Source organism: Marmota monax, unplaced genomic scaffold (assembly GCF_021218885.2).
Source record: "Marmota monax isolate L192 unplaced genomic scaffold, Marmota_monax_Labrador192_F-V1.1 WCK01_AAM20220418_F8-fsc00077, whole genome shotgun sequence".
Classification (NCBI taxonomy): domain Eukaryota; kingdom Metazoa; phylum Chordata; class Mammalia; order Rodentia; family Sciuridae; genus Marmota; species Marmota monax.
The window spans coordinates 5,923,961-5,947,295 of record NW_026694610.1 but is presented as its reverse complement, the minus strand read 5'-3'; the positions used below and the strand labels follow the sequence as shown (position 1 = coordinate 5,947,295).

Genomic DNA, 23,335 nt, shown 5'->3' with positions numbered 1-23,335 from the left:
GCCTTTTAGGTCTTTGGTTTTAGTATCCATTTTTTTACTCTCTTCCTGTCCAAGTGAATTTGATTTTTCCAGAAATTCTTTTCCCCTAACTTAACTTAGCTCCCTTTGCCCCATTCCTATTACAGAATCAGGTCTTGACCTTCCCCTTGGTGAGTTCACCTTCAGTGGGATTCTATCCAGGATAGTAGCAGCAGATAAGTTTAACTAGTTGACCTATGATTACCTAGTTAGTTTCTGAAAGGGAAACAGACTAACATTTATTGACATTTACTATGCGCCAGGCAGGAAACCAGCTATCTTGGTCCGTTATCCCATTTAATCCCCCCACCAACCCCACAAGTAGATGATACTGAGGAACGAGTCTCTGAGGTTGGTGTCTTGCCCACATGGCAATACTGGAACGTGAGCCAAGGTAATCTTAGTTAATAGTTGATATTCAGGTGAATTTTGACAAAGTTCTTTAGTTATTAATTCAAGAGAGTCCCAATCAGATGGAGCTTTTCGCTGTTGGGTTTTTGTTGTTTTGTTTTGTTTTGTTGGTACCAGCGGTTAAACTCGGGGGCACTAGACCACTGAGCCACATCCCCAGCCCCATTTTATATTTTATTTAGAGACAGGGTCTCACTGAGTTGCTTAGCACCTCAATTTTGCTGAGGTTGGCTTTGAACTCATGATCCTCCTGCCTCAGCCTCCTGAGCCACTGGGATTACAAGTGTGCACCACTGCGTCTGGCTGCTATTGTTTTTTTATGCTACCAACCAAAAGATTGAAGGGAAATCCTTGTGAACACCATTCATCTGACCTGATTTGTCAAAAATGCCTTTGGGGCTTCTTTTACACCCAGATTAGCTGAGTCCTGTCCATTCTCTTTCTGACTATCCCGTCCTCTCCTTTTGGGGAGATACCTTGTTATCCTCATCATACACTCTCTTACATTGGGCTCTCTAGGAAGCAGATACTGCGTTGGAGTGAAGAGTGGGAATGTTTGTTGGAACTGTGCCAGTAAAAGAAAAGGGAGAAGCAGGACCCAGTGGGACTGGCACCCCATGAAACAGACCTGACCCACAGGGAGCTCAGGGATGAGGCTGGGCATGGGGGGACATGCCTTATATCCTGGCCTTTCACACCCATTACCCAGGTGTCACCCCAGAAGAGCATGACCTTGACTTAAAAGCTGAGGTGGACCCTGAAGAAGCCGACAGCTGGAGGTCAGGAGCTGACCACCCTGGTCACCACTCGGAAGCAGAGCCTTCCTTGAAGGGGATCTGAGTGGTGTGTTTGTGTCAGCCACACATCCCAGGGATTGGCCTGCTCCTCCCTTGTTCTGACTTCTCTTGGCCCATCACCACCTGGCACATCAGCCTTCACGAGAATCCATAAGAAAAATGAATATGGTGTTGAGGTGCTCTACAGGTGTGCGTAGACTGTATACAATCAGAAAGGACCTTTATTTCAGAGGGAGAGATCTCCAGTACATGTATTGTTTGAGAGGGGCCACGTTGGGAGGTGCAGGAAAGAGAGGAGGTGACTGGGTGTCCCTGAGGGAAGAGGCCAGCCTTGGAAGGGCATATCCTGTGGGTCCATTTGCTTGGCCTTGGCTAGAGATTGGGTTCTTAGTCAGATGGATTGGTAGTCCTCTGAGTCTAGGTGATCTGAACCAGTATTGCTACAATAAGGATTTAGAAGTTGCTTTTTCTAAAAACCCTGACTCTTTATTACAAATGTAAAAAATATATATATTGCCTAAATATGTAAAAAAAAAAATTAGCATCTATTCCTCCATTTTACATCTGTCTCGTTTCTGCATCATCTGGGATTCCAGGAACAGCAAGTCTGATTGATAAACCCTGTGTGAGTCAAAACGACCCCACCCCCAGGCAACAGCAACTTTCTTTTTTTCTGTCTTCTTATCACCAATAAAGCCCCACCTGACCAATCCCGAGATGATGGTCACCTAGACCACAGCTTGACCAAGACTGCTAAGCATATTCTGAGCCCCTTGTCTGTAGAATCTGAGAGCTCCTATCAGTACCCTCAAAGACAGGGCTGGAAATGCTGTTCCCTTGTCTTCCCATTATAGTTAGTTCCTTTCCTGCTTTTCACCATTGCTTTCTTCATTTGGTTTTGGAGGAAAGTGGCCAAACCTGACTTGTCGGGACCCCCAGAGTTGGGCCCTTTGCCTAGTAACAATGCCTCCATTTGTTCTAGCATTCTTGGGGACTAATGCAATCTCATTATTGAAAGACGGAATGGAGAAGTCCACTTCCACCCATACCCTGAGAAACCACTTGACCTCCTCCTGCCCCATGGGCCTGCCTGAAAATACCTCTTGTCTTCTCTGAGGCCCCTTTCTTATGGTTCAAGGCATACTTGGGGTGTTAACATACCACTAAAATGAAATTCCTTATAATGCTAATGTAGGTGGAGGCCTTTCAGGCTATCAGAAGGTACAGACTTTATCCAAACCTAGTCTCATGAACCACAATTGGATGGACCTTTGCCTTGAATTCCAAGGTCACTTCCAGGGTTTGTTTGGAATCAGAGGAGGACTTGAATCATAGCTCCACCCTAACCAGTTTTATGAACTTTGACATCTCTGAAAGTTGGATCATAATGCATACTTTAATCAGGTTATTTAGGTTGAAATGAGATGATATGTGCATGCACGTAACACAGTAAACAGCATATGGGTAAGACTTAATATTGGTATCCATCCCCTTGTCTATTATAAAACTCACATTCATTTTGGGAACTTCTACTACAAACACACCATTAAAAGGAAACTCTTCAGTTTCAGTGTTTGTACTTATACATTGATTTTTTTTTTTTTTTTTTAGTTTTTAATGCTTCACTTGAAGTTATTTAAGATTTCTAGTAGAGAAATACAAGTGCTTCTTCATTTTCCTAAGAACTAAGAATTAGGGGACTCGGAGAGCTCAAAGATATATGTTTGTTGGAACCATGTTACAACTGGTCAACAGACACAGGAAGAGTGCCCAGATTGGCAGCCAAAATTTGAAAAGTTGTTCTGTCCACATCTGTGAAAACTTGCTCTATCTGCTTTTCTAGGCTAATGTTCTATTGATTTGGCTTTCTTGTAATGAAATTCCTCTGAACCAAAAAGAGTCCTTCCTAAAGAATCATGAGGAGGCACAAACAATTGGGGGGAATATCCAACATTTTCTTCAGCTTCTAAACTGCACCCTTTCCTGAGGATGGAGGGTTACAAAACTTAGTCTGCTTGAACCTTAGTAGGTTATGAGGCCCCTCTAGCCCAGCCATACCTGCAAAGGAAGAAAGAAAGAAATCAGATTAAAAAAAAATCCTTGGTAAAAGAATAGTATATGACATTAGCTAGAACACGTGGCTGGGGATAGTCATCTTGCCATTTCTCCAGAATCTTTTTCTCTGCTGATTTCAAAATAGTAAGAGCAATTTGGAAAAGAGGACCACTATTTTGACGGAAGCTGTTTTGACATAAGTGAAACCAGGCTTAGCACAAGACAGGGGCAGGATCCAGCCAAGCCAATGGAATGGACCCTGGAAGGATTGAGGAGAGCTGGGGAAATTGTTTCAAGATGGAGCTGGATCCACTTGAAAGGGCAGGAAAGTGGAGGGTACAGACATTCCGTCAATGTCTGAGGTGGTATGTGAGAAGCATCCTGCGCCTTCTGAGATTCATGGATCCACAGGAATCTCCTTTCTCATAGAGTCACCTCTGAGGAAGGGAAAGGGGGTGGCCCACTCCTTTTGAATGGAGCACTGTTGGGGAGTGAGGATTCCCCTCTGGTTGTGAACCTTTGGGTTTGGCTGCTTGAGGGAAGGGTAACCAAAAAAGGAGAGTGTGTGTTCTAACTTTTATAGCTTCTAGCAGCTTCCACATGGGGAACATGGAAGATGTAGTAGGGGCAATATGGAAGTCCATCCTTGGGTCATCTTGAACACATTACTTAGGGCTTGATGCCCCCTAAATATACATCTGTCTTCTTATCCTTGAGAATTGATAGTAGCCTCTTGCAAGGCAGGCCAAGGGCAACAACACAGGTGAGAAAACACAGGCATTGCTGTAAGCTAAGATTATATCAGGCCAGAATCAAAATTTCTTGACTACCCTGATTCATCACTTGTATTTCCCTATCCAAATTTTATGATAAAATTAATTAAATTCATATGATAAAATTAATTAAATCCATACATTTTTATAACAGATCATACTCGCTTTTCCACTTTCTCTTCTCTTGGTTACAGATAAGGGAGAGGAGAGAAATGTTAATGAGCCCCAAAATTCAATGACTCCCCATTTCCTATTAAAGTCTTTATGGAAACATACAAGGCTTTGTAGGAACTGGTCTGATACCTCACCCGTTTCCTCTTCACTCCTTTCCAGCCAGAAAGCCCTCCTTGCTGTTTCCCCAACCCTCCAAGTATGCTTCCAATTTACCCCTTTGGCACTTGCTATTCCCTCTGTCTGGACCATTCTTCTCCCAGGCAACTCTATGGCCAACTCTTAAGCTTCTTCATGTCTTTGCTCAATGGAGTCTTCCCAGTGGGGCTAACTTACCCACAGAATTTAAAATTCATCCTGGCTTTTCAACTCTTAGCATACTTAAGGTTCTTTCTTATGCTATGTTTTCTATTTTCCATAGCACATCTCACCCTCTAACGTGCTGTATAGTTGGACACACATTTCAATAGGTCTCTTATTTGTTACTTGTTTGTCCCATCTAGATTGTAAGCTAGACTCCACAAAGACAGGAATCTTTACTTTATTCAATGCTGTACTCCCAGGTGCCTAGAGGAGTACCTGGCACATAGTAAATAACTATTTGTTTAACGATTGAATGAACAAATGGAGAAATCTGTAATGAGCAAGTAGTAATTTTATAAAAGAAAAAGAAATAGCACTGGGTCACAAGAAAAAAAATTTAAGTAAAAAGCATTTCCAGGTACATTGTCTGAAGCTCGTCAATTCCCTGATGAGGTGAGATTTAACTCTTTCATGTACAACAAAGTCTGACTTTATAGCATTCCAGTAAAGTCTTCCCCAATCTCCTAAACCAGGAAAATATGTTCCATCATATCAGGAACAGTGGGCAGAGTTATGTGACTGCAGTTCTAATTAGATTTCCTATAGACTGCAGGTTTCCCCCATGTGATTTTAAGAAACATTGATCTGCTCATAGTAACCTAATAATGAAATGCCATCCATTGCAACTAGAAAGCTAGAGATTCTCTGCAGGGTCAGTATCTCTGTAGTATATTTTATAAGATCAGTTCTCATTGTTGATCAGGAATATTCTATTTGTTTCAGCTTGTGAATTCCTATTTCCAACAGGTGTATGAGTTCTTTAAAAAGCTTTTCTTGACTCATGCAGAAATGAGGTGCATGAAAACCTTTGAGGAAAACAACCTTCACATAAGCCTACTGCTCGATGATAGGAGGGACCATACTTATGTTTCCTTCCTGTGTCGTTCTCTTCTTATTGAAAATGTGTGATGCATTCTAGTGTTAAATTTGCCATAAGGGCTGTGAATTGGAGTCAACCTTGTTAGTTTGAGTTGTGAGCTTTCAATATAAATATGACAATCAGTGATACCTTGTTGCATGGAAATCATAATAGTTGATCCTGTGATTTAGCTACTTTTTACCTAGTGTTTCTCTATGTTGTCCCCTCCTCCACCCTTTTGTACCCAGAAGCTCTTAGCAGGAGACAGAAAAGAGAACCAGCTCTGCTTCAGCACAGAAGGGCTATCAGGCTGGTGGTCTAGTGGTTGCAGGAGATGGAGCTGAAGCAGGAAAAAGACAGAAGGTGTTTGTTTAATGCCAACAGACACAAATGTAGCCGTCATCTTAAAGGCTGATACTCTGAATTTTATCAGAGAATTGTGGACTCACAATTCTTATTCTCTTTGGTATAATTCTACCTCTCTTTCACTTTACCTAAAAGAAAAATCTATTCAATATTGGCAGGATTCAAGATGTGTCTTGGTTTACATTTGTAGTTACTGGCTTTAAGAATAAAATTTTAAGCTCCTTTTTTAAAGTTTGATATTGGGGAACAAGTCCAATTTTAAACTGAGTTATTCTGTGTATTATCCTACTATATGTCAAGAGCTGTGATTTTACTCTGCTGGTAAGCTACCAAGTTAGCCTGCCATAGTTTCATGGACACGGTCAGAGATTTGAAACTCTTGGGTCAGAGATGAAAAATAGTTCATTATTCACTCCCCCTTTATGCTCAGTCTCTTTTTTTGAATTTTTACTTACTGACCATCTATATCAGTCTAAGACTATTAAGTAGGGAAAAAAAATCCAGAAATAAGTAATTCAGACATTTTAAATTGCACACTATTCTGAGTGGCATGATGAAAATGAGTTCCATCCCACTCTACCTCTCCGGAGACGTGAATCATCCCTTTGTCTGGTGTAGTCATGGTGTCTATACTACCACCTGCTGCCTAGTTTACCATTTGGTTTTTCAGATTGACCATCCTGATATAGTAGTGATTATTTCAAGAAACCCCTATTTTACTTAATAATGTTCCCAAAGCATCAGAGTAGTGATGTTGGTGTTTCCTTTAAGTGAAAAGTGAATATGTATATGTAGGAAAAGAACAGAGTATTTAGGTTCAGTACTGTTTTTAAATTATACGTTCATTGGGGGTCTTGGAACATAGCCTCCCTGGATGATGGAAAGCCACTATGGCCAGAGTATCAGTTCCAAGCCCTCATTCCCTGAGGGTAACATGGACCTCTGTGCTGATAGTCAGATAGGTATGATTTACATTTCACTGCTAGACTATGGCAGTGGTTCACAGTCTGTTGCTGATAATTTGGATTTTTAAATGGCTAAGATTATATCATAGAACCAAAATTTCCTTAAATATCCTGACTTATTATTCTCAACTTGTGTTCCCCTCTCCAAGTGTCATGATAAAATTAATTAAGTCCACATATTTCATAACGAACCTAATATATTCATTTATTCATTTTCCCTTCTTGATTCCAGATAAAGGAAAGAGAAAGAGTTGGTGAACCCAGCCATTTCTGCTCCGTAGAGGAAGTTCGGTAGTGGAAATTGGCTTCCTCAGTCTGTCTCTTCAGCTCACACTTGGAATACAGTGTTGTAGTCAGGTCTACTTCCAAGCCCAGCTGAGACCTACTTTCAGAGCCTCTTGGTGCCTAAACCCATCTTCCTCCACCTAGTCAAGACTTTCTTTCCAGAGTAGCAAAGCAGTACATTGATTTCTCTTCAGAGAGGGCCTATGAGCACAGGAAGAATGTTACTCTTGTCATCATAATATTTAGGGAAAAAAATTCTACCTTCAGAGTCCCCCAAGGATAATTTGACTCTTACTAGGAAAAGCTGTGGAATCCGTGAGGACTGTCTCCAAAATTCCAAGATAACTAGGAGGCAATGCCTGAGAGAGACTGTCCTCGGACAACCAGATCCCATCCCCTTTTATGAAGATGTTCAAACTTGTCTCCTCTGTTTCCCAGCCACGCCTTTATTAGGAAATTAGTCTCTATATATTTAACAGTTCTTCTCAACCTACAGACTCACAGCCCCAGACAGCCCTCTGGAGTCATTACGCCTCACAGGTTTTCAAAGGTCTACAAACAGCTTTTGGATTTCTCATTACATATTAGGGGAGAAAAAAATCATGGGGAAGAATAATTGACCTCCGTTGGTCCTGTGTGCTAGACAGGGTAGCTATTAGCAGTTGGTCCTGTTCTATAAAACTCCTACCCAGTCATGATAACTCATCTATAAACATCCTCTTGCAGTCAGTGTTTATGCTCTTGTTGTCTGTACCAAAGGCCTGACATACTCAAATGAAGTAGGAATGTCTGCTTTGGTGAAAAGTCTGAGTTCCAGAATTGTTTTGTGTGTTCTTGAGTTAGACAGTATTTTTATGGCATTGTGTTGCAGGCCAGTGCCCGGGTGACAATCCAAGTTGCTTTGAATCACACACACATATATACCCCTGGTTCAGCTTGGCAGCACCCCTCTGTGAGGTTATACTGTGTGCCAGCCGTCACCAGTGGTTGGCTGAATGCCCAAGATGATCTTCAGAGGCACCTGGAGATGGTTCCTTCCAAGGATTTAGGCAGAACCATCAAAATATCAAAATTGTACAGCTGCCTCAAGCCCTGTTTTGATAGAATCGGGACATAGATAAGTGATGTGTGTCTTTGGCTTTCTAATCCCTTCCTGTATCTGCCCTCTCTATTCTTCTATTTATTTGTTGTTTTTCAGTCTCAGATATCTTTATCCTTCCAGCTTTTCCAGACATCCAGCGTCACCTGCCAACTCCTTCCCAGTCCTCCTACGCCTGGAGGGTGCAAACTCCAGAATTATGACAGTAGCAAGGAGCAAAAGAGATACTCAGAACTTCCCTTTGGATAAGACCTTGTGATGTGTGTGTGGGGTGGGGGGTGGAAGAGAGAGGAGATGAGCTCAGAAAAGGCTGAGGGAAATAAAGAACTACGACAAGTTTCAAAGGAAAAGTTCTAGGCTAATGAGTTGGTCTTTCTTCTTAAGGTCATCTTAGGAAGGTTAAAATCAACTAAATTTTAATTGAATTAATAATTTCACTTGCCAGAGGACAATCTCAAATTTGGGGGGAAAAATAATTATCTGGGTTCAGTGGCACACCTGTAATCCCAGCTACTTGGAAAGCTGGTCCAGGAGGATTGCAAGTTGGAGGTCAGCTTGGGCAATTTTGCAAGAAGGTCTCTATTTTTTTTTTTAAATTTTAAAAGGTATGGGATTTTAGCCCAGTGGTAGGAGAGCCCCCAAGTTCAATCCCCAGTACCCCCAACACACACAAATAAATTCTACATAGAGAAGCTTTTAAAAAGCTAATCGTTGTTATAAAAAGGAAGCTTACTATTTTTCTAAATCACATGATTTAGAAAATTATCTTTTTCAAATATTCTGTTATGCTTTGAATATGGTTTATTCCAACCAAAACTCATGTTGAGACAGTGTCTCCAATGCAACAGTGTTGGGAGATGGGGCCTGGTGGGAGCATTTGGGACTTGGAGGAGGAGCCCTCATGAGTGGATTTGTGCCTTTTTCATCTGACTAAGTTCTCATTTTCGTGGGACTGGATTTTGTACTTTGAGAACTGACTGTTAACAAGTAAGTCCACAGTTTGTATTCTTGCTCTTCCACATGCACCCACTTTCCCTTCTGCTTTCTACCATGAGATAAAGCAGATGTTGGGCTTCCCAGCCTCTTGAACCATGAACCAACATGAACCTTTTTTTCTGTATAAATTCCCCAGTCTCATATATTCTGTCCTACCATAGAAAATTGACTGTGTCATACTGACTTTAAATTTTAGTGTAAAGATTATAATATCAGGGGCTGAGGTTGTGGCTTAGTGGTAGAACGTTTGTCTAGCACATGCAAGGCCATGGGTTTGATCCTCAACACAACATAAAAATAAATAAAATAAATATTTTTAAAAAATTATAATATCAGGGCTGGGGCTAGGACTCAGTGGTAGCGCACTTGCCTGACATTTGTGAGGCACTGGGTTCGAGTCTCAGCACCACATATAAAAAAATATAATAAAGGTCTATCAACAACTAAAGAAATATATTTTTTAAATTATAATATCAAATAAGAATTCTACTGAACAAAAAAAGTGGGGGGGCTTGGGGATACAATTAGCCAGAAGGTACTGGAAAAGTTAGGTAAATCATTTGAATGCAGATGGATACAGATTATGGAGTGATTAGGTTGAAAGTAATTTGAATAATTCTAAGAAAATTACTCTGTACCCCAAAAATCTCTTTCTCTCCATCTTGCTACAGTGTCCATAGTTCATTCATTACCCTTTGTCTTTGGAATGACCTCAGAAAATTCCAATCCAGGAAGGAATAAAATAACTTGTCATATAGTTCCTTTAAGGTGTCAGGATCTTATTTATGGCTAGGAAGCCAGGAGAGGGCAGGGAGATGGTACTGAACTAAAGATAAACTCGTCTTGGCTCTGTAGTTTTGCCAAGTATGAACCCTGCAAAAATACAATATTGTCTCAACCATAGGCACCTTCAAAGATTCTTGGCACTTTCCATGAGAATGCATATTTAAAATCTTATACTCCAAATCAGCTAGCCTTTTTGTTACCAAAAAGGTATTATTTCTCTGCAAATAATACATCAAATTGTTCAGACTTTTTTTGTATGAAAGGTAGGTTTCCAAAAGCAATTTTAAATGAAATGACTCTGTACTAAATCCTTTTGCATTCAATGTTAAGTATCCAAGGGACCTGTATTAGTCAGCTTTCTGTTGCTATAACAAATGCCTGAGATAATCAACTTAAAAAGAGGAGAGGTTTATTTTGGCTCAGGTTTCCATCCATGGTTTCTTGGCACCATTGTCTCTAGGCCTATGGCAACACTGTGCATCATGGCAGGAACTCATCGTAAAGAAAGCTCTATTACCTCATGGGATAGGGAAACAAGAAGACAGGAAAGGGTAGAGTCCTGACATCCCCTTCCAGGGCATGTGCCCTTCTACTGGACCCAACCTCTTAAAAGTTCCACCACCTACCATTAGTGCCACAGGCTGGTGACCAAGTCTTTAGCATGTGGGCTTTTGGGGAACACTTATCCAAACCACAGCAAGGCCTAAGACAGTTTGGACACAGAGTGGATATTTTGTTTTTCATTTGTGTTTTGTCCTCAGCACTGCACCAAGACCATTGAGATGACTTGATTCTTTATCCCCAGAACCCTGCCTGGGAAACTAGCACTCACAATTATTAGAATGTGAAAGCAACATAGAGAGGACCCATTTCAACACCCTCGCTTTACAGATGAGGAAACCAAAGCACGGAGTTGGGAATGACAGCAGAATTGCACAGCATGAATAGTGTGGGCTTTGGAATTGGATAGAATTAGTCCTGCCTCTTAGGAGCTCTGGGAACTTGGGCAAGCTAATTAGTATTTCTGAGCTGCAGTTTCTTCTAAGACAGTTAGTTCATAGGGAAATGGGGTCTGTCAAGCACCTACTCAAAGAATAAACTCAAAACTTGCCCAGATTATTACATATTTGCTACTTTTTAAAAACCAAGGTAGAATTCATGCCATAGTTTGAATAAGTGTCCCCCAAGGCCCATACATGAAAGCTTTGGTTCTTAGTGTGGCATTAGTAGAAGGTGGTAGAACCTTTAAGAGGCTTGGAGACTGGTGGGAGGTCTTCTGGTCACTGGGAGCATGTCCTTAAATGAGATAGTGTGTCACCAGCCCTTTCCTCTTCTCTCTTCTGTGTCCTAGTCATGAGGTGGATGGTTTTGCCATACACTGCCACCATGATGTGTGGTCTCACCACAGGCCCAAAACCAACAGGTGGTTGAAACCTCCAAAACTGTGAGCCAAAATAAAACTTTTTTCTTCATAAGGTGATTCTCTCAGGCATTTGTGACAGTAACTGAAAGCTAACACTATTGCTATAACAAATTCACCATTTTAAAGTGGGCAACTCAGTAGGCTTTAGTATATGTCTAACCATCACCAATGTCTAATTGCAGAACATTTCTATTCCCTGCCAATTTAGTCCCAATACTCCTGTCTCCTAGCTCCTGAAATAACTCCTCTTTTAGTCTTCATGTGTTTATGTCTTCCAGATATGTTATGTAAAGGAATCACGTCACACAGGGCCTGTTGTGGTCTGAGTCCTTTCACTTAGCCCAGTGACTCCAAGTTTCACTCAGGATATGGCATATGTCATTTCTTTTTATTACCAAATAATATCCCATTATATGGATGTGCCACAATTTATTTATTCATTCATCCATTGGTGGAAATGCTGTACATTTGTCATTGTTTTAAATGGTTGGGCCAAAGCCAGAATGAGAACTTGGGTATCCAACTCTTCACCTGGTCCTGTTTTTACTCCCCCACCCTTTTTTTTCATAACAATTGAACATGCATGTTATTTTAAATGGCACTGGTCAGCTAAGAGAAACCCTTATAACCTGGCTACCTAATTTTAGGATTTTACACCTTTTTTCCTTTTATGTAAAGTTTTTATTTATATATGACAGTAGAATGCATTACAATTCTTATTACATATATAGAGCACAATTTTTCATATTTCTGGCTGTATACAAAGCACATTCACACGAATTCGTGTCTTTATACATAAACTTTGGATAATAATGATTATCACATTCTTCGTTAATAACCCCATGCCCCCTCCCTTCCCCCTCCCACCCCTCTGCCCTATCTAGAGTTCGTCTGTTCCTCCCATGCTCCCGCTCCTTATCCCACTATGAATCGGCCTCCTTATATCAAAGAAAACATTCAGCATTTGTCACACCATTTCAAGAGTTTTTTTTAGGCGAGGGGAAAATACACACAATCCAAAGAAATGAAATTTAAACATCGTAGGGCAATTGTGCCGAGAACCAGGTTTAATTGCTATTTTTCTGCCTCCTTCACCCTCCTGCCTTTTACAGAATCACCTGAGATCTGTACAGTGTCTTTTTTCTACTTGTTTTATGTGTGGCTTCACTACCACGATTTATAGCTCAGGATCAAAGAAAGTTTTTATTAGATTTAGTTGCTGTTTGAAGAACTTTCTCTCTTGTTCGCTGTGACAAAGATGGAGAAATATTCCCTCCTTTAGTCATTCACTGTTGCTGCACTATCTGCCGATTAGGCCTGGGGAATATGTGCCTCTGGGCCAGAATCCAGTGCATTTCAAACACAGCCGTCACCTCTTCTCCCCTCCCATTGCCCACTACCTGAGGGAAAGCTCATGGTGAGATGAGAGAGGACCTCAGTGACCTGGCCTGTTTCCCACATGCTGGCTGCCCCAGCTCTCAGATCTGGTTTTCCCTGGTGACAAGATCACAGAAGGGCACCTTAATGTCTGTTTACCTGCAGTCCTCCTTTCTTTAGAGTCAGCCTCATGCCGGGGGCTGGGGAGCAGCTGGCTTGCTACACTTGGAAAGGTTCTGTTTCTCGCTTACTGAAGATGTAGGCAGCGCAGCCCCAGGCCTTCTCTTTGTAGGTGTAGGAAAACCGGAAGCAGGCCCAAATTGTGAAGGATTTGGTTGTTGACACTCTTTGTTTGGGAACCTGTGAGCTGTAGGATGCGGCAAGATTCCAGCTGGGAGGAATCTCCCTGGGTTCTGCGAGGATGTGTGCTTCTTGATCTCCCATGGCACGCGGAGGGTGGGGCCCAGCCTCGCTTCCTGACTGCAGCAGGTATTTTCTTTGTTGAAGCTTTAATGACCTGAAATCCTGACTGCAGCTAATTACTCACTTTATTCAGTGTTCTATCTTCTTCATATTCTTGAAGCTCTGGAGCATTCTTGCATATTATACTATACATACATACTGCATTTATATTATTTTCTGTTTCTCAATATTTGCCCATCCTCAAATATATAAAAAAAAAAAAACTGACCCTGACCCTGTCTTCTCTGCTGAATGTCCCTCATTCCCCTGACTCCTCCTGGTTGACATAGTTTCCAGCATCCTTCCTTTTCCTGGTCTTCTATGTGCTTTCCACTTTGTTCGGTGATCCTCTTAAAATGATGCCCAAATTGGGCATGACTGTCCTTGTGTGCTATGAACAGCTCACATTAGGACCATACTAAGAAATGAACCTGATACTCATTCTGTGCAGCACATGGCTGCTAATGCTTCCTTAGCGTCTTCATATTAGTCTGGCCCCTATCCAGTATTGGAGCTTTTTGGTACACTTGGAAAGGTTCTATTTCTTATTGAAGATGTAGGCAGCATAGCCCCAGGCCTTTTCTTTGTAAGCGTAGGAAGACTAGAAGCAGGTCAGATTTGTGAAAGACTCAGTTGTCATCACTCTTTGCTTGGGAACCAGTTGCTGTAGGGCAGAAGCTCCTAATGTGCAGTTAATCTTTTTGATCCTAGAAACAAAAGTTAACATTTCCCCCAATCCACGCTCTCTATTCTTTCTTTACCCGGGGGACTCAATATCATTCCTTCAGCAATATATGGATGGCAGTCTGGCTTAATGCCAATGTCAGATGTTCTTGAAGGAGTAAAGAGAGTAAAGAAAAAAAGTTCTTAATTTTTATTCACCCACTTCTTTTATTAATCATAGTTAGCCTATTGTGCTGGAGAACATTTGAAGTTTTTAAAAATATTATTAATTGACATATAAGTATATTATGTGTGTCAATTATGTGATGAAATGTGACATTTCAATGCATGTACACAATGTGTAATGATCAAGATAGTTGGCATACTGTCACCATAGACATTTGTCATTTCTTTGTGTTGGGGTTATTCAAAATCCTCTCTACCACCTATTTAGAAATAGACAATTAAATGTTGCAACCACAGTTACCCTACTATACTATAGAACATTCGATATTATCCCTCCTATAAGAATTTTATTTCATTTCAGTGACTGGGGATATAATTCAGTGACAGAGCATTTACTTAATTTGCATGTGGCCCTCGGTTCAATCACCAGAACTGAAAAAAAAGTTTATTTTTTAATATGTTAGGATTGGCTCTGTCAGTAGAAAAACCCTTCTCTGACTCCTAATGCTAGGGGACTTAAATTAGTAATTTCTAGTTCATGAGGTTTTTTGTTTATTTGAGGGCTTGGGGATCATTTATCAATTATATAAACAATTATATAAAAAATATAATATTAACAATTATATAAATTTAAAAAGTTGAATGGTGAGCTCTCTAGAAAGCTCAAAAGTACGTCAGTATGTTGGCCAGGGTTTTCATCACCAGGTCCCGTGAGGTTTGTCCAAACTGGGTGTTAAGAAGGGCGTTGGCGGCTCTAACAGGCACCTCTGTTTTTGCAGTTACCTGGCTGAGCAGTGCTGGAATGGCGGCTTCATCTACCTGATCATGCTGCGGCGCTTCAAGCACAAAACCCAGTCTACTTATAATGGCAACAGTGGCAACAGCTCTGAACCAGGAGAGACACCTACCTTGGAGCTGGGTGACCGAACTTCAAAAAAGGGGAAAAGAGCAAGAAAGTTTGGGGTCATTTCCAAACCTCCCACCAGCAAGTCCCCGGAGGAATCCAGGAGCAGCGCCAGCTGTGAGTTGGCCGATGACACCAGCACTGAGCTGGAGAACGGCACTGACCCTGAACTTGGAAACGGGCATGCCTATGAGCTAGAAAATGGCCCGCATTCCCTCAAGGAGGTGGCTGGACCCCATCTCGAGAGATCAGAAGTAGACAGAGGAACGGAGAACAGAACTCCAAAGACAGATGCTCCTCTGACCACAAGCAATGACAAACGTCGCATCTCAAAAGCTGGAAAGACGGACTTTCAGTCAAGTGACTGCCTGGCTCGGGTAAGGCTCCATTTGCTTATAGAACCTACATTTTTTTTTAAAAAAAATATTTTTTCAGTTGCTTTTTAAATATAGAAAATATGTCTAAGATGACCTTGTACTTAGAAGCCAACAAATTTATCAAGATAAATGATCAGAGCACATAACAACAGCAACCATGAAAAGATTCAAGTCATTTTATCCCATTTAAATAAAGAGCTAGTCAAGTGATCATAAGTGGAAAAATTCAAGCCTTCTCTGGTAAAGTGTGTGTCTTGAGCTGTGTCATTATTTATCATTGCTGTCACAGTGAAATGGTCACTCCAGGGCCAGGAATTCCTGGTGGTATTTGAGAACACAAACATCCCATCTTCAGTCTTACACAGGAAAGGAAGCAGCTGCCTTTATTTTTAACAATTCAAAACCAGTGGTATTTTCATGGGATCATATTCTTGCATTGGTAAGTTCCAGTGAAATGGGAAGTTTCACAGAAATCTCTGACACTGTGATATTCAGTTGCGATGGTCAAGGTTGGTCTTACCTAAAAGCAGAACAGATGTGAATATTCTGACAGGTGATGGGTGAGCTTCTCGCCTTGATTGTCTCCTTCATTATAACCAACATTCTTTCATAGCCGAGTTACATTTCTCTAAGGTAAACATGTCAGTCCCAAGAATCCCCTGGCAGATGTTTTGATGAACCCTAAATGAAACAATAGCTTCCTAGGTGAGTGCTGATTGGTGTCTTCTTTAGTCAGGAGACACCATCTATAGAGATGGAAAGGTGGGAAAGGACACAAAAGAATCATGTTCAGTTTTGCATTGAGAAAGGGGTGCCCTGGGAGTGAAAAAAAATTTCTCAAAAGGCTATTTGATGCAATTATTTCTATAATTTCAGCCAATCTACATGATGAATTGAATCAAAATAATACTTCTCTCAAGGGATTGTTTTCCTTCATTTTAGGAGTTAAATGATCCCCATAAAGCCAGAGGAGGCATTATTTATAAATGGGATATGTAAACAAACGAGAAGGGAAACCTTGTGTCTTTATCAGTGATTTTCCTACCAATTTTATGGGATTCCCCCCAAATTAAAAGCAATGAAAATACTATATGCTCCTTATCAGGGACTCTGTCTTGCTATGATTTTTCTTCTAATGATTGGATTACAAATACCCAGAAAGTCTAAGGTGAAAAATAGAAAGTAGGGTGTGTTTCTTCCTTAATAATTTTGAAGGTTCGGGCACCAAAAGAGGGTGAATCTTGCTTATAATCCAAAGAACAGGCTTTGATTTGGCCTAGGACACAATGGAGATAATTTGAAATGATAGTAAAAGAAAAAATGAAAAATGCCACCAAACTTTGAAGAGTACCCCTCCTCCACTCATCTTAATTAAAATAATTGATATTATTTTTTGGATTTGGGTATCTGAAGACTACACACATGTCAGAGTGTCTTTACCCAATCTTTAAAAATTTTTATTTGTTCTTTTTTAGCTATGCATGACCGTGGAATATATTTTGACATATTATACATACCTGGAGTATGACTTCCCATTCTTGTGGTTGTAGATGATGTGGAGTTACACTGGTCTTGTATTTACACATGAACATAGGAAAATTGTGTCTGATTCATTCTACGGTCTTTCCCATTCCCATCCCCCCTTTCCTTCATTCCCTTTTGTCTAATCTAAAGTACTTCTGTGCCCTCACACACATACTTATTGTGTGTTAGCATCCACATATCAGAGAGAGCATTAAACCTTTGATTTGGGGGGATTGGCTTATGTCACTTAGCATGACAGTCTCCAGTTCCATCCATTTACCAGCAAATGCCATAATTTCATTTTTATTTATACCTTTGCTTGATATTTGTGCTCTTTTTGTCCCAGAAGGTATAAATGAAAGGGTGAAAAAAAAATTCAAGACTTGATTGCGTTTGGGGCAATTGGTTTGTTTTGGAGCCACATTGCTATAGAAGGGAGAGACTGGCCATTTGGAACTTGCATTCTTTGTACCTGTCCATTAACCATAGACTGATTGTTGGCCCTGGGTCAGACTTTTGGACTTGGTAGGTAGGAAGGGCCCGTACTCCTTCTCAGGCACTCATGTTTTACCACACTTTTCAGCCCCAGAAGTAACCTCATTAGATGGCTTTGCTCAGGATTGACGGAGTTGGCAAGGAGATCTTCATGTCCTCATAGCACCTAAATTGGAACCAGTCTCCCTTCATAAAAGATTGCTTAGGTTCTTGGGCTGGAGTGGATTTTTATTTTTACTCTAGGATAGTTGAGACCAAGGTCATGCTAAAATGGAATTTCCAGGAAAACAGAAATTAGCTATTTACCTCTTAAGCCTTTGGGGGGAAAAAAATTCCATTGCATTTGAAAAATGGGAGATTAACTGTGTCAGCATTGTTCCGTTTCTGCTTTATTAATGATTTAATATATCTACAAAGACTTAATAAATTACAGAAAAGGCCTATAGTGCTCATTCAGACCAATTCTGTTTGCCAGGTACTTCACTTATTTGTTCTAAGAAAATATTCCATTAAACTAAATCCTGTCTTTGTTTCCCTGGTCTATTCTCTCTTCACAGAGCAATAGGAAATGTATTTCCTTTTAACAAATATTTTCTTTTTTTAAAAAATGGTATGCTTGTGTAAGATAGTAACACACAATGATACATAGACAAGCACATTAATTTTTAAAAATACAAAAGTTGGGTTCATCTTCTAAAACATAAGGATTTCCTAGGACATCAACCAGTAATTTTAGAAATGAACCCAAAGTTCCTTACCACCTTTTCAGCAAAGATCTTCAGTCATTCAAGATGACAGATTTCTCAAGTCTGTTTATATAGAAGGTATATTTTTGTAGTGTTGTGTGTTGAAAATGTGTACAACCAAACAGTCTCATAACAAAAGGAAAAAAAACCCACTGTTTGTCAGGCAGGCAAGTTTATTCTCGACTGGCATTTGTATGTCTCTGGGTACATTTGAGGCCTTACCCCAGAAATCATAATCACCCGTAGAATACCAGACCTTTCTGCTGTGTTGTCTCCATAAGTGCTTCTTCAGAGAACTCAGGCTGCAGGATGGAAAGCTAAGAAGGCAATTCACACCCAGGACATCCACTGATGTTTGCATCAAACAGGGGCACCATGAGGATGATCCTCTTCTAGGAAGTCCTCAGGGCCACCTGGTGAACTCACATTGTCCTAAGGATCATATTCCCTAAGTTCATTTCTGAGCTCTTGCCTATCTCCAGAACCTGTAAGCTTTATGCCAACTCCCTACAGGATGTCCCCATCTTGGATGTTCCACTTCACACCTAAAACTCGATGCATCCACTGTCTGCACCATCGGACCCACCCCAATGTTCCAGGTCTCACCATCCACAAGTTGTCCAATCCAGAACCACCTGAAATTCAACTGAAGTGGCCTGGTTTGTCCAGGTTTTACTATGGTTTGTCACATGGTTTATCCTGGGAGAGTCTCCCTGGTCTTCCTGGTGTCCACTGAAACTCTGTCCTTTCCTTTGTACCAGATCCAGTCAATTACCAAGTCCTGTCAACTCTAGTTCCCTTAGAGATGCACAGATCTGGCCACTCCTTCCCCACTCCCATGCTGCAGGTTCAAGGCTGGGCTGCTTTCATTGCTCACCTGGGAGGTGTGGTAGTGGCCTCCCACCTCACTGCCCCTACTCCCCTCCCTTTCATCTATTGTCCCCTGCAGCCAGAGGAACATTTCTGAAGAGCCAGTCTCATGACTCACGTGCTCGCACATACACACACACACGTGCACATGCATGCATGCCATGCACACACACATAGGCACACTGTAGCTTAGATCCTTTGGGGAAGTCCACTTTCCCTTCAGGGTAACATCCAGACACCTTGCCGTGTCATCAGAGGCCCTTCATTATGTGATCCCTGCTTAACTTTCTGTCTCTATCTCCTCCTTCCTTTCTTTTATTTTTTAAGCATATTAACCAGTTTATTAGATAATAAAGGATATGATAAAGGATGTAGATAAGCAGCTAGCTGAAGAGGTCCACAGGATGAGGTCTTCAGGGTGCCCACCACAGGAGCTTCTATCTTTGTGGAAGCGAGACACACCCCCCTTCTGGCACATGGTTGCATTACCCAACCCAGAAGCTCTCCAAACCCCATACTTCAAGAATCTTGATGGAAGCTTCACCACATTGGTGTGATCCATTGTTCACTTCCAAGCCTTTCATCCTCCCTGAGGTTGGGGGCGGGCTGGGAACTCCAGCTTCCTTATGACGTGGTCCTTCTGATGGCCAGTGCCTCTCCTGAAGCTGTCTGGGATATTCAGTTTCTCACTGCTTGCTTCCTCTCATGGCAGGGTCCTTCAAAGGCTGTGTTTGCTTTGCCACTGAGCCATGTGGGGACTGCTGTCTCTGCCCAGTCGCCCACCCTACCTCCACCCCCTCCCCTCCATAGCTTGGCTTCTGCCTTCCATAGAGACCAAGCATCATGATGCTCTCTTCTTGGAGGCTTTTTGTGACATTCTTGCCACCTGCTCCATCTTTAGACCCCTCCTCCCTGGGCTCCTGAAGTACCACCTGCCATTTTCACTGATGCACAAACCCCACATCTTCCAATTATCATTGGCTTGTTGTGTCCTCAGTAGACTTTTAAGGTTGGGCCTTATTTGTCTGTCACGGGTCCCAGCTCAGGGCCTTGCACTTGCAGGTGCTCTGTAAATCTTTATTTATGAAGATGCTCACAAGCACCATGCCCAGGAGCTGGGACAATGGGTTCCAGCCCCAGTTCTTCTATCCCCAACTGTGTGGCTTTGGGGCCGTCATCACCCTTCTCTGGGTTTCTATTTTCTCACCTATAAACTGAGCATTTGGGCCTGATGACTAAGGGACTTCCAGCTCTGACATTATGATCACACTTTTCTCTGATTTCTCACTGACCTTTCTAATAAGAAGGGGAAAGCAAACAGTCTCAGAGTAGGTTTGCAACAAGAGCCAGAGTATTTGCTGCAGTGAAATTCAAGTTGGATGATGTGTCTTCTCACATTTGGGGCAAAGATGCTGTTGTAAAATGTTATTTTTGGTTCCAGCAAAAATGAGGTCATTTAAATGCTGCAAGACAGCTCCCTTTAATGTTCCGCCCCTGTTTTAGTAAATAAATCCCTGATTGGCTCCGGGGAAGCAATGCACGTGTGGACTTACACAGTAGTTGGCAGCATGCAGGAGAGGGTAACGCTGACGACCTTAGTTCAGAAGTCCACAGCACCTCCTTTTTCGTGGTTTGGCTTTTTCTCAATAGGCTAACAAAGTTTCATTGCCCTTTAAGCCAATGTAAGAGAAAACAAATGCCCGAACCATCTGCCTAGACATAGTCTGTTTCAGAACTCAGTTGTCTCTACAACTGGATCGGTGTTCACGTGTTCACATATTGAACGTTGGCGAACACACAGGTCTCACATCTGGTTCAGCCTCTTAACAGTCTCAATTGTCCAAAGGACCATAAGATTAGTGGATAAATGTTCCTTTTTGTGTATTCCATCGTATTTGTGGAAAATTGATATTATGTGATAAGACTCTGTTCCTGAGGGTAGAAAGTCTTCAGTTGTACTGATAACTAGCTTCTTTATCAGTTATGCTGATAACAAGGAAACCTGCACTGATTTCTTTGAACATTCCCCTTAAAATTTTTTACTTTCAATTATGGGGGAATAATCATTAATGGATGAAGATGAAGATCTGGTTTCACTGCTAAATGAGGTAACAAGGTTCCATGTCCTGTAGTATTTATACCATAGAAGGGACTGTCAACAACACATAAGCAATGAATCATAAGGTCCAAAGGGGACAAATATAAATGAACTAAACGGGGTGAAGTGCACGATGGCTGGGCAGTGTCATAGGTAGAGGGCTGGTTGATATTGGGTGTCGGTGAAGAAGGACCTCCTTATAGAGGTGATGTTTGAGCTGAGCCTGAGAGTCAGGAGAGGGCAGCCCTGTGAAATCATGGCTCAGAATGTTCCCAGGAAGGAACCAGCAAAGACAGCAGCCCTAAGACAGGAACAACAGAGTGTCCCAGGAGTGAAGAAACCGAGTGCCAGGAGATGATTCTGAGAGTGGACAGGGCCCCCTTACAAAGGTTCCCAGCTGCCATCCCAGAGTTTGGACCTTCCTCTTGGTCTGTGGGGAGTCACTTCAGCCATTGGAGCATCTACGCTGAGTGCCTCATGTCCTGTGCTTCTTAGTCCCCTGGGTGTTTAATGGAGAACATTATAGGAGGTGAAGAATGAAACAGGAGACCAGATCAGAGGCTATCATGGTCACCACGCTGAAAATGCTGGTGGCTTTGATAGGGTGCTTATGGGGAATATGAGCAGAAGCAGATCTATTTAGGGAATAGAACCTACAGATGTCTCGCATGGCTATGATGTTGGCAGTGAAATATCATTTTATTTGCATGCTCGAGAGCTTTTGGCTTGCATATCCTCTGTAGCTTGAGTAGATGACAGTCCTGTTCTCATTGAGATGAGAAATCCAGGAGTAGGAGGGGAAGAGTTTTGTTTTGACTGTACTGAGGTGTGAATTAAATACCCGTGTGGAATTGTAAGAAGGCAGTTGGAAATATATTTAATATTGTTATATTTAAGTTAGCCTATTTGTTTTGGACAAGTACCAGCTTTAGCCTAATAAACTTCAGACACTCATTTTATTTTTAACTGAACATTGCTTTTGCTATAGGCAACTCAATTTAATACTGGCAATTAAAACTGATAATGTTTGCCTCTTGCTGCTTGTGTCTTCCTTTCTATTCCTCTGAACTCCTTCATTAGATGATCAAGAAATCCCAAGGCAAGGAAACTTGGCATTGATTTCTTTGAACATTCCCCTTAAAAATTTCTATTTTCAGTTATAGGGAGAAAACCATATCATTGGACGAAAGTGAAGGAGATCTGGGTTTTTACTGGAATAGTTAGAGATATTACAGACTGTCCTTTCTACCCTCTGAAGCCACTTGTATTCAATATATGTTTTGTCTTACTTATTTTTATCTTTTATTTTTTTAATATGTTTTAATGCCTTCATTTTTATTTATTTATATATGGTGCTGAGGATCGAACCCAGGGCTTTACACTTGGTAGGCGAGCGCTCTAACTCTGAGCCACAACCCCAGCCCTCTTACTTATTTTTAACTAGCTGTAAATGTGTTGGGACAGGGGAGGGTGTGAAGTGGGTATGTTAGTGCTCTTGATGAAAATTGTCTTAAACTTCTCTGCCAGAATAAACATTTAGGTCATTTATCTACCTATATGAACATAGTTTTGCAAGTTTCTTATCACAGGTTCTAATTCTAAAAGCATTTTAAAATTAAAAGGAGCATATCTAGTGTTATTGCACCTACTGTGAATCATACAGGTTCTGTTTATAAAAGAGGAGAGTAAACGGGTGTGGAGGGGAATAATGGCATAAACCAGTAATGGAGGTAGATAGGTTGTTATTACTTTGGGGCTCAATCTAAATAAAAGAGTTTCTTCTTTCTGGACTCCAATCACATACCTTGGTGCTGTTTGGAAAGAGTTGCCCAGCTTTTCTGTGCTGGGGAGGGAGGACTGTCTCTCCTCTGCTAGAACCCAGGAACCATGATATCTCTTCCATAGAAAGAAACAGGTCAAGCCACTGTCCTGCTCTTGTGTCTCTCACTGCACCATGAGGCCCAGGGAGACAGCCACAGGCTGTCTGGGATTCTGGCGTGGGAGACCCACAAGCCAGGACAACTAATCAGCCCTCCTGAATGTGTTGTTTTTGGTGATATCCGCCAGGCATCGGAGTCTCTTATATTAGAAGTGTTGAAAGCTGCCATCTTGGTGATCACATTGATTCCCAAGGATGGCTTTCTGGAAGTAGTGGAGCAACAAGAGACTTTAACGTCCAGGGGAGAATGTTTCTGAATGGGAAAGAGAAAGGTGTTCCAGAGGTCAGAGGCAGCAAACCAAAAACTGTGAAGTCCAAAGTGAGACT

The 23,335-nt window shown here is 41.5% G+C and overlaps 1 protein-coding gene across 13 annotated transcripts in view; it reads left to right on the top strand.

Annotated features, from left to right (window-relative positions):
• The window catches only part of Pdzd2 (PDZ domain containing 2), a 365,774-nt gene that overhangs the window by 249,332 nt on the left and 93,107 nt on the right, over positions 1 to 23,335 (top strand). For all 13 annotated transcript variants that reach the window (XM_058572097.1, XM_046422305.2, XM_058572096.1 and 10 more), the window contains one exon: positions 14,835 to 15,336. In XM_058572097.1, the coding sequence (XP_058428080.1) occupies positions 14,835 to 15,336 (502 nt within the window). The remainder of the gene's footprint in view (positions 1 to 14,834; positions 15,337 to 23,335) is intronic.